Source organism: Equus asinus, chromosome X (assembly GCF_041296235.1).
Source record: "Equus asinus isolate D_3611 breed Donkey chromosome X, EquAss-T2T_v2, whole genome shotgun sequence".
Lineage (NCBI taxonomy): Eukaryota > Metazoa > Chordata > Mammalia > Perissodactyla > Equidae > Equus > Equus asinus.
In genome coordinates, this window is record NC_091820.1 from 136,351,537 (window position 1) to 136,367,772 (window position 16,236).

The 16,236-nt window shown below is 37.7% G+C and overlaps 1 protein-coding gene across 2 annotated transcripts in view; it reads right to left on the reverse strand.

Moving 5' to 3' along the window:
- The window catches only part of CD99L2 (CD99 molecule like 2), a 114,883-nt gene that overhangs the window by 29,864 nt on the left and 68,783 nt on the right, over positions 1–16,236 (reverse strand). For both annotated transcript variants that reach the window (XM_044763906.2, XM_044763905.2), the window contains exons 3-4: positions 1,717–1,785; positions 1,507–1,590 (exon numbers count right to left, since the gene is read on the reverse strand). In XM_044763906.2, the coding sequence (XP_044619841.1) occupies positions 1,507–1,590; positions 1,717–1,785 (153 nt within the window). The remainder of the gene's footprint in view (positions 1–1,506; positions 1,591–1,716; positions 1,786–16,236) is intronic.

Sequence of the window (16,236 nt, forward strand, 5' to 3'; positions counted from 1 at the left end):
GCCCTTAGTCCTACAACTGCAAGGAGCTGTCCTCTGCCGACAAGCACCTGAGCTCGGCAGACAGCCCAAGCTCGGACGAGACCGTGGAGCTGGTGGGCACCGTGACCGCAGCTGTAGAGGCCTGAACAGAAACGCAGATTAGCTGGTCCTGAACCCTCACCAAAGGAACCTGGGAGACCGGAAATGGGTATTGTCTCCACTCACTAGGTTTGTGCTAATCAGTTACGCAGCAAGAGAAAACTAATAAAAGGAAACAGAAACGTTAATTACAGCTCAACCATCGAGTACACATCTTTCAATATTCTGTGTGGTGGAATGAGAAGTATGCTTACAGAACTTCTGTTGCACTCCAAAGCGCTATAGTTGACTCAGAAAAGCGCCTGTGTGACTGCTTCAGTCCTGAGTGGTATTAGCTGCTTTGTGTCATGGAAGACCACTTTTAATAGCAAGATGAATGATGGTCAAACTATGACTATGGTGGCTTGAACATTTGGCTGATGTTTTCTTGAAAATGAATGAGACGAGGCTTTCACTTCAAGGAAAACTATTGGCAGTATTTGTTGCCGATGATAAGATTTCAAACAAAAATTAGAATTCTGAAAAATCTATATCCACCACTATCTATGAGCTTAACAGCCTGCCAATACTTAAAGACTTTTTCTAATGAGATGGGTGGTGATATTAACAAATGTGAATTTGGGGCATTGCATAATGATACGTGGCATTATCTGGAAGTTCAGAAGACCTCAGGACATCAATATTTTCCAAATGACCAATGCACAATGTGTAAAACCACAAATAGGTAAATGTGCATTAAAAGTACAAGAGAGTCCCGGGGGATTTAATGGAATCAAGTATAAAAAGTGCGTTGATAAGGTTTCACATTTCACATTGAACTTAACCTGTAAGAAACAACCCCTGGTCAAGTTTGGGTATCTTATAAAAGAAGAATGTCTACAATGATGTGAAGACTACATTAAAATTTTCCTCCCTTTTTCAACCACATATTTATGAGGCTCGATTTCCTTCACAAACTTCACCCATAACAACATGCCACAACAAGTGAATCCAGAAGCAGATGTGAGTCTAGCTATTCTGCTAAGACAGACATTATAGGAATTTGAAAAAATGTAGAATGATGTTACTTTTCTCACTAAATTTTGTCTTGCCGAACATGGTTATTTCTCATAAAAATATGCTATTTGTGTTAATGTGAATGGGTTGTTGTTCATTTTAAATGTTAAAACTTTTCCAGTTGTAAGTTCAAAGATGATAAATATTGGTAGATATGACCCACATAAACTAAAGCCCTTGAGATCCTCAATAATTTGGGGAGTCCTGAGACCAAAAAGTTTGAGAACCACTGTCTTAGGGTTCACCTATGCCTTGAAGCACCCCCAGCTCTGCCAGGACAGGAGTGGCCCTGTGGGCTGTTGTAGTTAACGAGCTACAATCTAACCAGGAAGCTACAGGACTCGCCAGTGCTTTCAAACAGCTATGACTTACCTCCTCCTCCCGCACTTGGTTTCCTGCGGCCATCACTGGGATCATTTCGATCATCCAAAGCATCAGCCAAGTCAAGATCAGCTCCTTCAGGGGGCCCAAAACATAAAACAGAAAATCACTTGGTTAAACTAGGTAGTTGGCTTGGACCCTACCCCAAAGGGAGCTCCACTGGGTCCTTCCTTACTGCCCTCCTCAGAGCGGCCATGTTACCTGCAGGCTTTGCCGGAGCTTTGGTTGTTGCTGGCCTCTTGGTTGTGGTAGTGACATGGTCCCATCTCTCTAAAACGGGAAGGGGGGACGGCAAGGGCAGCACGTTTAGTAACAAACTACAGCAGCCACTTCATGGCTCAGGCAAGTCACATCACGAGCAGAGGACCCTTGTCTTGGTCCTTCAGGCCCCTCTAAGGCCTCTGAGAATCACTTAGAGAAGGATGACAAAGAGATGTAGCAGGTTTTAAAAATGAGATGCATTCTGCTCACTTTTCTTCAGAGGATGAGTGGTGAGGTGGATGTGGGCCCCCATGTGACCCAGTGACTAATGGAGCTGGGGCTTGAGCCCAGATCTGCTAGAGATGACATGGTCCAGGGAGTTTTGGAGCTTGAACATGACCCTTGAGAGCTCCAAGCCTTGGTTTCCACTATAAACCTGGCACCATAACTATAAGTAATATTGCTCAGGGATGGACCTAGCTTATGTTCCCAGTCGAGTATGGGAGTGTCTTATAAACTGAAAGCAGTTAGAACACCAAGAAATATTTAAATGTAGTTACTCCTGTAAATATTAAGTCTATGGGCTCAACCATATTCCTTTAAAATTATGGACTTTTTTCACATTATTTACATGGCATGCCATGCGTGAGTTTTCCAATAGTTTCTTTTCTTAAACATCAAGACTACGCTGTAAATTTTCCTACTGTTGGAAGTAGCACAGGGAAAGGAAATTTAAATAATTGGAAAGGCAGAGATTAAACCGGTTTAGCTTTATATACAGCAATCACTCAATAATTACTGGCTACTCAGAAAAAGAGACAGGAAAAATAAACATTGGTTGAAAGTCAAAGGATGGATAAAGGTATACTATGAAAAGTGCAACCATAAGAAAGTTGGAGTAGTGATACCACTATCAGATAAAACAGACTTGAAGACAAAAATTGTTAGAAGAGTCAAACAGTGACCTTTTATAAAGGTGAAAGGATAAACCCAGCAGGAAGATATAAAAGTTTGAACATATATGCACCTAACAACGGAGTCTCAAAATACATGAAGCAAAAAAATGGGAAAACTGAAGGAAAGAATAGACCAATTTGATGATAACAGTTAGTGATTTCAATACCATCTTTTAAATCATAGAACAGTTAGAAAATCAAAAAGAAAATATAAGACTTGAGCTACACTACAAACCACCTAGACCCACCAGACACCTATAGAACACACCACTCCATAACAGAAAACATATTCTACTGAAGTGCACATGGAACATTCTCTAGGACAGACCATATGCTAGGCTACAACACAAATCTCAATATATTTAGAAAGACTGAAATCATACAAATTGTGTACTCCAACCAGAATGGAATGGAAAGAGAAATCATTAACAAAAGGGCCTTTGGAAAACTCACAATTATATGGAAATTAAACAACACACTCCTAATAACCAATGAGTCAATGAGGAAATCACAAGGGAAATTATAAAATATTTTGAGATGAATGAAAATGAAAACACAACATACAAAAACTTATGTTTTGCTGTGAAGCAGTGCCCAGGGACAAATTTCTAGCTGTAAACATCTACATTAAAAAAAAATCAAAGAAGAAGAGAGCATCATGGCAGAGTGAGCTCTCGCCTTGAACTCTCCCCTCTAAGATACAACCAAAAGGACATTCATACACCAACAGAGGACACTCACACAACACAAAAGACGTCTGAGAGACCCATGCAGCCATATATCTGAAAGTGGTGATGCCAGATCCCGTGGAGGAAGCAGAAGGTGGTTAGGGGGACTGTTCTCTTCCGAACGGCAGCAACCCCGAGACTATGAGCATCTCTGAGAGGAAAGAGGGGAGGGGTGGCCCTCCATGGGAACACCGTCGCTCCCTGAGTTCCCTCACAGGCTGTGGGAAAGCCCCATACATAGAGGAGACTGAACTACTTCGGGGGTGTGTTCTTCAAGTTAGCACCCCAGGAGAGCAGTTAGTAAGGGTCCAGGGACAATGCCCTGGGATTAAAGAGAGAAAAAAAGAGCCCCTCCCCTTGCCTGGCACTCTAGCTCTGCAATCAGCCAGAGTGCTGTACAGAGAGAAAAGGAGTCAGTGGCTGAGGGAGGGATGCAGGTGAAAGAAAGTGCCCCTCCCCTCGCCTGGCACTCCAGCTCTGCAATTGGCCAGAATGCTGCACAGAAAGAAAAGGAGTCAGCAGCTGGAGCTGGGGAGCTGCACATCATGGTGGGGTCAGAATACACAGCCCCTGACCCATGACCAGTGCTGGCAGGTAGAAGCTGCGACCAAATACTATCTCTATGTGGAAGCACAAATCCACACCATAAAGCAGTATGAAAAAATACATTAAAACTCCAGATGAGAAGGAAAATGACAAGTACTCAGAAATCAACCCTGAAGGCACAGAAATTGATAAACTAAATGAGAGAGAATTGAAAATAACTACCATAAAAAAAACGAGTTACAGGAAAATACAGATAGTTCAATGAAATCAGGAACTTCTACATAAAAGAGATTGAAATTATAGCGAAAAACCAATCAGAAATGTCTGATGTGAAAAACACAATGGATGAGATAAAGAAAAATATGGGTTTTTCTTTATCTAAACAATAGAGCTGATATTATGAAGGACCAAATTACCAATTTAGAGAACAGAAATATAGAAATGCTTCAGATGGAGGAGGAGAGAGAACTGAGACTAAAAAAAATGAAGAAATTCTCCAAGAAATATCTGACTCAATTAGGAAATGCAACATAAGGATTATAGGTATTCCAGAGGGAGAAAAGAAGGAGAATGGAGCAGAAAGCTTGTTCAAAGAAATAATAATGAAGAACTTCCCAAACCTGGGGAAGGAGCTGGAAATACAAGTGAAAGAAGCCAAGAGATCTCCTAACCATATCAATGTAAAAAGATCTCCCCAAGGCATACAGTAGTAAAGCTGGCAAAACTCAATGACAAAGAAAAAATACTAAATGCAGCAATGCAGAAGAAAATATCTTACAACGGAACCGCTATCAGGCTTTCAGTGGTTTTCTCCACAGAAACCTTGCAGGCCAAGACAGAGTAGAATGATACATTCTAAATTCTGAAAGACAAAAATTTTAAGCCAAGAATACTCTATCCAATGAAAATATCCTCCAGATATTACAGAGAAATAAAAACTTCTCCAGTTAGCAAAACTTAAGGGAGTCCATTGCCACAAGACACCCCCCCCCCCCGCCGAAGAAATCCTCAAGAAGGTCCTCATATCTGAAAAGAAAAATAGGAAAGGGGCCACAAAGCCCTAAGCAAGGAGATGAATACGTAGGCAATAATCAGAAAACTGCAGCCCTCTATCAGAACAGGTTAGTAAACATTTAACTATAACAGTAAAGATAAAGGGAAGGAAAACAACAAATATAATCTCATCATTTTAACCACAAACTCACAGGTCAAGATGGAATAAGATAAGACAATAACAACTTAGAAGGCGAAGAGCAGAGGGATGGAATCAGCTTAGTCTAAGGAAATAAGAGGCTATCATGAAAAGGACTATCACATTTATGAGATTCCTTATACAAACCTAATGGTAATCACTAAACAAATAAGTAGAACAGAGACATTAATGATAAACAAGGAGAAAACTAAGAAAACTATCAGGGAAAACTACCTATCTGAACTGGTAGTGTGAAATACACGGGACGAGAAACAAAGGAAATGCAGAAGAACTGGAAAATATGGATAAAATGGCAGCATTAAGCCCTCATTTATCAATCACTCTAAATGTAAATGGATTGAATTACCCAATAAAAAGACACAGAGTGGTGGGATGGATTAAAAAACAAGAGCCAACCATATGCTGCTTCCAGGAAACACATCCCAGCTCCAAAGACACAAACAGGCTGAGTTAAGGGATGGAAGACGATATTCCAAGATAATGGCAAACAAAAGAAAGTAGGTGCTGCCATACTTATATTAGACAAAGTAGACTTCAAGATAAAATAGGTAAAGAGAAAGAAAGAGGGCCAGTACATAATGATAAAAGGGACACTTCACCAAGAAGACATAACACTTATCAACATATATGCACCCAACACAGGAGCACCAAAGTACATAAAGCAACTATTAACTGACCTAAAAGGAGATACTAACAACAACATGATAATAGTAGGGGACCTCAACACCTCACTTACACCGATGGATAGATCATCCAGACAAGTCAACAAAGAAATCGTGGAGTTAAACGAAAAACTAGACCAGAAGGACTTTATAGATATATATTTAGTACACTCCATACAAAAAGAGCAGAACATGCACTCTTCTCAAGTGTGCATGGAACATTCTCAAGGATAGACCAAACATTGGGAAAGACAAAAAGCCTCAATAAATTTAAGAAGATTGAAATCATACCTAGTATTCTTTCCCAAACATAATGCTATGAAACTAGAAATCAACTACAAGAAAAAAGCTAGGAAAGCGACAAAGACGTGGAGACCAAACAACATGCTACTGAACAACCAATGGATCACTCAAGAAATTAAAGAAGAAATAAAAAAATATCTGGAGGCAAACAAAAATAAAAACACACCATACCAACTCATATGGGATGAAGCAAAAGGGGTCTTAAGATGGAAATTTATAGAAATACAGGCCCACATTAACAAACAGGGAAAATCTTGAAGAAGCAATCTTAAACTACACCCAGCAGAATTAGACAAACAATAACAAAGCCCAAACTCAGAAGGAGGGAAATAATAAAAATTAGTGCAAAAATGAATGAAACAAGGTTAGCAACATGGCAGAGTGAGCTGTTCCCTTTGTCTCTCCCCCTTCTGAACCACAACTAAATGGACATTCACTGACCAATGGAGGAAGCCCACACAGCACAACAGGATGCCTGAGAGACACACACAACTATACACCTGAGGGTGGATGGACTGGTTCCCCGGGAAGAGGCAGAGATAGAGGTAACAGGTGGAATCCGCGTCCAAAGACTACCACAAATGCCCTGACAAAACGTTAGCTTGTCAAGCACCATGAGAAACAGAAGCAACAATTCAGATCAGAAGGAAAATGACAATTCTCCAGAAACCAACCCTGAGGACACAGAAATTTACAACCTAAATGATAGAGAATTCAAAATAGCCATCATAAGGAAACTCAATGACTTACAAGAAAACACAGACAGACAATTCAAGGAGCTCAGCAATAAAATGATTCTCTTTACCAAAGAGATTGAAAGTATAAAAAAAAATCAAGCAGAAATTCTGGATATGACAAACACAATTAATGAAATAAAAAATAATCTAGGATCATTAAGAAATAGAAATGATCTTATGGAGGGAAGAATTATTCTTCTTGAGAATAAAGATGTAGAAATTCTACACGTGGAAGAGAAAACAGAACTAAGATTTTTTTTAAAAAATGAAGGAATTATTCAAGAAATATCAGACTCAATTAGGAAAAGCAACATGAGGATTATCGGTATTCAAGAGGGAGAAGACTGGGAGAAAGGAGCAGAGAGCTTATTCAAAGAAATAATTGCTGAGAACTTCCCAAACCTGGGGATGGTTTCAGATTTACGGATAAATGGAACTAATCAAACGCCCAACTTCATCAATGCTAGAAGACCTTCTCCAAGGCATGTAATAGTAAAAATGGCAAAAGTTTGTGATAAAAAAAAATATTAGCAGCAGCAAGGTAGAAGAAATAATCTACAAAGGAAATCCTATCAGGCTTTCAGCATATTTCTCAGCAGAAACCCTACAGGCTAGGAGAGAATGGAATGATATATTGAAAATACTGCAAGACAAAAACTTTCAGCAAGAATAATCTATCCAGTGGAGCTTTCCTTCAGATACAATGGAGAAATAAAAGCTTTCCCAGATAAACAAAAGCTGAGGGAGTTCATCGCCACTAGACCTCCACTATAAGAAATAATTAAAGATGCCCTCATAGCAGAAACAAAAAGGCAAAGGTCTACAAAGCTGTGAGCAAGGAGACAGACAGACAGACATGATCAGAAACCTGCAGCTCTCTACCAGAAGAGAAAGGCAAAGACTCAGTCACAACTTAAAAGAGGAGGGGAAAGAAAGCATCAAAAGTAATGGTAAACACTTCAACTTAGCCACAAAGTCACAAAGTTAAAAACAGAACAATTTGTAATAGCGATTACTCAGAAGGTGAAAGGAAAGGGAAGTAGTCTGCTTAGGTTAATGGAGATAAGAGACTATGACGAAATGGACTATCTCATCTCCAATATCTTTCATACCACCCTCATGGTAACCACTAAACAAAAAGTCAGAGCAAAGCCACAAATCACAAAAAGAGAGAAAACTGAGAAATCCCCCTCAGAAAACCAGCAAAATGAAATGGCAGTCAGAAATACAAGGTAAGAGAAACAATGGAAACATACAACAACCAGAAAACAAGAGAGAAAATGGCAGCATTAAGCCCTCATCTATCAATAATCACTCTAAATGTAAATGGCCTGAATTCTCCAATCAAAAGGCAAAGAGTAGCTGGATGTATTAAAAAAATAAGACCCAACAACATGCTGCCTACAGGAAGTGCATCTCAGCTCCAAAGACAAACATAGATTTAGAATGAAGGGATGGAAGACAATACTCCAAGCTAATTAATGGCCAAGAAAAGAAAGCAGGTGTTGCCATACTTTTATCAGAAAAAGCAGACTTCAAGTTAAAAAAGACAATGAGAGACAAAGAGGGGCAGTGTTTAATGATAAAAGGGACATTCCACCAAGAGGACATAACACTTAATATATATGCACCTAACACAGGGGCACAAAAGTACATAAAGCAAATATTAACAGACCTAAAGGGAGAAATTAACAGCCACACAATAATAGTAGGGGACCTCAACACCCCACTCACATCAATGGACAGATCATCCAGACAAAAAACAAGGAAACAGTAGATTTAAATGAAACATTTGATCAGATGGACTTAGACATATATAGACAACATTCCATCCAAAAACAGCAGAATATACATTCTTCTCAAGTGCACATGGATCATTGTCAAAGATAGACATTATGGTGGGAAACAAGGCAAGCCTGAATAAATTTAAGACGATTGAAATCACATCAAGCATCTTTTCTGATCACAATGCTATGAAGCTAGAAATCAATCAAGGAAAAAAACTTGGAAAGTCAGAAATATGTGGAGACTGAGCAACATGCTATTGAACAACCATTGGATCATTGAAGAAATAAAAGGGGAAATTAAAAAATAACTGGAGACCAACAAAAATGAAAATACAACATACCAACTCTTATGGGATACAGCAAAAATGGTCATAAGAGGGCAATTCATAGCAATACAGGCCCACCACAACCAAGAAAAATCTAAAAACAAGTAATCTTAAAGTGCACCTAACAGAGCTGGAAAAAGAAGAACAAAGCTCAAAGTCAGCAGAAGGAGGGAAATAATAAAAATCAGAGCAGAAATAAATGAAATAGAGACTAAAAAACAGGAAAAAGAATTAATGAAACTAAGAGCTGCTTCTTTGAGAAGATAAACAAAATTGACAAGCCCTCGGTCAGACTCAAGGAAAAAAAAAAGAGAGATGGCTCAAATAAATTAGAAATGAAAGAGGAGAAATTACAACAGATTCTGCAGAGATACAAAGGATTATAAGAGAATACTATGAAAAACTATATGCCTACAAATTCGATAACAGAGAAGAAATGGACGAATTCCTAGACTAATACAACCTCCCAAAACTGAATCAAGAAGAAACAGAGAATCTGAACAGATCAATCACAAGTACTGAGATTAAAACAGTAATCAAAAACCTCCCAAAAAACAAAAGTCCAGGACCAGATGGATTCTCTGGAGAATTCTACCAACATTCAATACCTATCCTTCTCAAACTATTCCGAAAAATTGAAGAAGGTGGAACACTTCCTATCACATTCTATGAGGCCAACATCACCCTGATACCAAAACCAGACAAGGACAACACAAAGAAGGAAAACTATAGACAAACATCACTAGTGAACTTACATGCAAAAATCCTCAACAAAATATCGGCAAAATGAATACAGCAGTACATTAATAGGATCGTACATCATGATCAAGTGGGATTTATTCCAGGGATGCAGGAATGTTTCAACATCCACAAATCAATCAATGTGATACACCACATTAACAAACTGAGGAATAAGAATCACATGATTATCTCAATAGATGCAGAGAAAGTATTTGACAAGCTCCAAAATCCATTTATGATAAAAACTCTTAATAAAATAGGTATAGAAGGAAAGTACCTCAACATAATAAAGGCCATATATGACAAACCCTCAGCCAACATCATACTTAATGGCAAAAAATTCAAAGCCATCCCCCTGAGAACAGCAACAAGACAAGGGTGCCCACTCTCACCACTCCTATTCAACATAGTGCTGGAGGTATTGGCCAGAGCAATTAGACAAGAAAAAGAGATAAAAGGAATCCAAATAGGCAATGAAGAAGTAAAACTTTCTCTATTTGCAGATGACATGATTCTATATATAGAAAACCCTAAAGAATCCATCAGAAAACTATTAGAAATAATCAACAACTACAGCAAAGTTTCGGGGTACAAAATCAATTTAAAAAAATCAGTTACACTCCTAGACACTAACAATGAACTAGCAGAAAGAGAAATAAAGAATACAATTCCACTTATAATCACAAAAAAAGAATAAAATACCTAGGAATAAACTTAACCAAAGAGGTGAAAGACCTGTACACTGAAAACTATAAGCCATTATTTAAAGAAACTGAAGACATAAAGAAATGGAAAGATATTCCATGTTCATGGGTCAGAAGAATAAACATAGTTAAAATGTCCATACTACCAAAAGCAATCTACAGATTCAATGCAATCATAATCAGAATCCCAATGACATTCTTCAAGGAAAGAGAACAAAGAATCTTAAAATTCATATGGGGCAACAAAAGACCCTGAATAGCCAAAGCAGTCCTGAGGAAAAAGAACAAAGCTGGAGGCATCACAATCCCTGAATGCAAAATATACTACAAAGCTACAGTAATCAAAACAGCATGGTACTAGTACAAAAACAGGCACAGAGATCAACGGAACAGAACTGAAAGCCCACAAATAAAACCACACATCTACGGACAGCTAATATTCAACAAAGGAGCCAAGAACATAGAATGGAGAAAGCAAGTCTCTTCAATAAATGGTGTTGGGAAAACTGGACAGCCACATGCAAAAGAATGAAAGTAGACCATTATATCTCTCCATACACAAAAACAGACTCAAAATGGATCAAAGACTTGAAGGTAAGACCTGAAAACATAAAACTCCTAGAAGAAAATATAGGCAGTACACCCTTTGATATTGGTCTTAAAAGGATCTTTGTGAATACCATGTCTACTGAGACAAGGGAAACAAAAGAAAAAATAAACAATTGAGACTTCAGCAGACTAAAGAGCTTCTGGAAGGCACAGGAAACCAGAATCAAAATGAAAAGAGAACCCACCAACTGGAAGAAAATATTTGCAAATCATATATTCAACAAGGGGTTAATCTCCATAATATATAAAGAGCTCACATAACTGAACTACAAAAAAACAAACAACCCAACCAAAAAGCGGGAAGAGGATTTGAACAGACATTTCTCCAAAGAAGATATACAGATGTCCAATAGGCACATGAAAAGATGTTCAACAACACTAATCATCAGGAAAATGCAAATCAAAACTATAATGAGATAGCACCTTACATCCATTAGCAAGGCTTTAAGCACAAAGACTAAAAATAACAAACGTTGGAGAGGTTGTGGAGAGAAGGGAACCCACATTGACTGCTGGTGGGAATACAAACTAGTGCAGCCGCTATGGACAACAGTATGGAGATTTATCAAAAAATTAAAAATAGAAATACCATATGACCCAGCTATCCCACTACTGGATATTTACCCAAAGAACTTGAACTCAACAATACAAAGAGGCTTATGTACTCATATGTTCATTGCAGCATTATTCACAATAGCCAAGACATGGAAACAACCCAAGTGCCTATTGACTGATAATTGGATAAAGAAGATGTGGTATATATACACAATGGAATACTACTCAGCTATAAAAAAGACAAAGTCATCCCATTCACAACAACATGGATGTACCTTGAGGGTATTATGTTAAGTGAAATAAGCCAGACAGAGAAAGACAAACACTGTATGATTTCACTCATATGTGGAAGACAAACAAACATACAGAGAAAGAGAACAGTTTAGCGGTTACCATGGAGAACGGGTTGAGGGAGGGCACGAGGGGTTAAGGGGCAGATTTATATGGTGACTGACACATAATAATATACAACTGAAATTTCACAATGTTATAAACTATTATGACCTCAATTTAAAAAAAAAGAAAGATCTCAAATCAATCGCCTAACCTTTCTAGTTAAGAAACCAGAAATGAAAAAAGGAAAAAAGGAAACCAAACCTAAATTAAGCAAAAGGAAGAAAAGATTATAGGAGAAATAAATGAAATAAAGAATATAAAAATAACAGAGAAAACTTTTTAAAGCCAAAAATTTGATTCTTTCAATAAAATTACACTGATAGCAGACCAAGACAAAAAGAAAGAAGACTCAAATTACTAAATTCAGGAATGAAAGAGAGGACATTACTACCAACCTTACAGAAATAAAAAGGATCATTAAGGAATACTATAAACAATTATATTACAATATATTAGGTAAGCTAGATGAAATGGACAAAGTCTTATTAACAAACTACCAAAACTGACTCGAGAAGAAACAGAAAATCTGACTTGATCTATAACAAGGAGATGGAGTTCGTAATTTAAAAATGTTCCATTAAAAAAAAAATCCCAGAATCAGAAGGCTTCACTGGTGATTTCTACCAAATGTGTAAAGAAAAATCAACAGCAATTCTTTTCAAACTCTTCCAAAAATAGAAGAGGAAGCATCGCTAATCATCAGGGAAATGCAAATCAAAACTACACTAAGATATCACCTTACACCCGTTAGATTGGCAAAAACATCCAAAACCAAGAGCGACAAATGTTGGAGAGGTTGTGGAGAAAAAGGAACCCTCATACACTGTTGGTGGGAATGCAAACTGGTACAGCCACTATGGAAAACAGTATGGAGATTTCTCAAAAAGTTAAAAATAGAAATACCCTATGACCCAGCCATCCCATTACTGGGTATCTATCCTAAGAACCTGAAATCAGAAATCCCAAGAGTCCCTTGCACCCCGATGTTCATCGCAGCATTATTTACAATAGCCAAGACGTGGAACCAACCTACATGCCCAGAAACTGATGACTGGATAAAGAAGATGTGGTATATATACACAATGGAATACTACTCAGCCATAAAAAAAGACAAAATTGGCCCATTCACAGCAAAGTGGATGGACCTCGAGAGTATTATGTTAAGCGAAATAAGCCAGTCAGAGAAAGACGAACTCTATATGACTCCACTCATAGGTGGAAGTTAGTATATTGACAAGGAGATCTGATTGGTGGTTACCAGGGAAAAGGGGGGGTGGGGGGAGGGCACAAAGGGGGAAGTGGTGTACCCACAACATGACTAACAAAAATGTACAATTGAAATCTCACAAGGTTGTAATCTATCATAACATTAATAAAAAAAAAAAATAGAAGAGGAAGGAACCCTTCCTAAGTCATTCTATGAAGCTAGTAGTACCCTAATCCAAAGCCAGACAAATCCACCACAAGGTAAAGATGTATAACCCTTCTGACTACAGATGCAAAATATGCAACAAAGTACTAGCAAACCAAATCCAGCAGCACATGAGGATTATACACCATGACCAAGTGGGATTTATTCCAGGAATGCAAGGGTAGTTCAACATAAAAGTCAATCACTGTATATCCAAGATCAATAGAATAAAGGGATATAAAACACATGTTCATATGAATAGATGCAGAAAAAGTATTTGAGAAAAGCCAACCCCATTTCATGATAAAAACACTCAATTTTTTTTAACCTAGGAATAGAAGGGAATTCCCTTAACCTGTTAAAGGGTATCCACGAAAAGCCCACAGTAAACACCTTACTTAAAGATGAAAGACAAAGCTTTTCTCCTAAGGTCAGCAATAAGACAAGGACGTCTGCTCTCAGCACTTCTATCTAATATTGTAGTGGAAGTCCTAGCCAGGGCAATTAGCCATGAAAAAGGAAAAAAAATTATTTAGATTGGGAAGAAAAAAGTAAAACTATCTCTAGTCAAAGATGACATGATGTGATATGGCCTGGCCCCGGGGCTGAGTGGTTAAAGATCTGCACACTACAATTTGGCAGCCCAGACTTGCAGGTTCAGATCTCAGGCATGGACCTACTCCCTTCACCAGCCATGCTGTGGGGGTGTCCCACATCCAAAAAAACAAAAGAGGAGGAGTGGCACAGATGTTAACTCAGGGCTAATCTTCCTTAAGCACAAAAAGAGGAGAATTGGCAGCTGATGTTAGTTCAGGGTGAATCTTCCTCAGCAAAAAGAAAAGACATGATCTTATTTATAGAGAACCCCAAAGAATCTAGACCTACTCCCCCAAAAAACTATTAGAGACAATAAATAAATTCAGCAAAGTTGCAGGATATGAGATCAACATACAAAAATCAGTTCTACTTCTATATATTAAACAATCAATCTGAAAAGGAAAACAAGAAAATAATTCCATTACAATAGCGTCAAAAAAAAAATTCTTAGGAATAAATTTAACCAAGGATGTGTAAAACTAAAAGCCACCAAATACTGTTGAAAGGAATTAAAGGAGACCTAAATAAATGGAACATCCCATGTTTATAGACTAGAAGACTCAATATTGTTAAGATGGCAACATTCCCCAAGTTAATCTACAGATTCTATGCAATCCCTGCCAAAATTCCAATTTTTTTTCAGAAATGGACAAACTGATCCTAAACTTCCTATGGAATTACATGGGACCCTAAACAGCCAAATTAATCTTGAAGAAGAACAAAATTAGGAGTCACACTTCCCAATTTCAACAATTAGAACAAACCTACAGTAATCAAAACAGTGTGATACTGGCATAAGGACACACATATAGATCAACGTGTCAGAATTCAGAGTCTGGAAAAACTCTCATTTATGTCAACTGATTTTCAACAAGGTGCTGAGACCATTCAATAGGGAAAAGGATTGTCTTTTTAACAAATGGTGCTGCGACAACTGGATATCCACATGCGAAAAAATGAAGGTGGACCCTTACTTCACAGCATATACAAAAATTACCTCAAAATGGATCCAAGACCTAAATCAAAGAACTAAAATCATAAAACTCTTAGAAGAAAACATAGGGGGAAATATTCATGATGTTTGATTTGGCAATAGATTCTTAGAGTTGACACCAAAAGCATGAGCAACAGAAGGAGAAAGATACATTAGACTTCATCGAAAACAAAACCTCCACGTATCTATTTTCAAGAAATTGAAAACAGTATCTACAAAATGGGAGAAAATATCTGTAAATCATCTATCTGATAAAGATCTAGCATCCAGAATGTATAAAGACATCATTAGTCATAAGGAAAATACAAATGAAAACCACAATGAGGTCCCACTTCACCCCTACTAGCATGGCTATAACAATAATAAAAGAAAGGAAAATAGATTAAACACATAAAAACATAAAACTGGAACCATAAAACTCACAGAAGAAAACACAGGAATAGAAATTTGACATTAGACTTGGCAATGATTTCTTGGATATGATACCACAAGCACAGGGAACAAAAGCAAAAATAGACAAGTGGGACTACATCAAACTAAAAAGCTTCTACACAGCAAAGAAACATCAACAAAATAAAAAGGCAAGCTACAAAATGGGAGAATGTATTTGCAAATCACATATCTGACAAGGGGTTAATATCCAAAATATGTAAGGAAATCCTACAACTCAACAGCAAAACAACAAATAATCTGATTAAAAAATGGACAAAGGACTTAGACATTTCTCCAAAGGAGATACACAAATGGCAAGCAGATACACGAAAAGATGCTCAACATCACTAATCATCGGGGAAATGCAAATCAAAACCACAATGAGATATCACTTCACACCTGTTAGGATGGCTATTATCAAAAAACACAAAAGACAACATGGCGAGGATGTGGAGAAAAGGGAACCCTTGTACACTGCTGGTGGGGATGCAAAATGGTGCAGCCACTATGGAAAACAGTTTGAAGTTTCCTCAAAAAATTAAAAGTAGAACTACCATAGGATCCAGCTATCCCACTTCTGGGTATATATCCAAAAGAAATGAAATCAGGATTTAAAAGAAGTATTGTCACTCCCATGTTCATTGCAGCATTATTCTCAACAGCCACAATATGAAAGCAACCCAAGCATCCACTAATGAATGAATGGATAATGAAAATGAAATACATCCATAAAATGGACTTATTATTCAGCCTTAAAAAAAGAAGGAAATCCTCTTATTCATGACAACATGGTTGGACCTGAAGGACATTATGCTAAATGAAA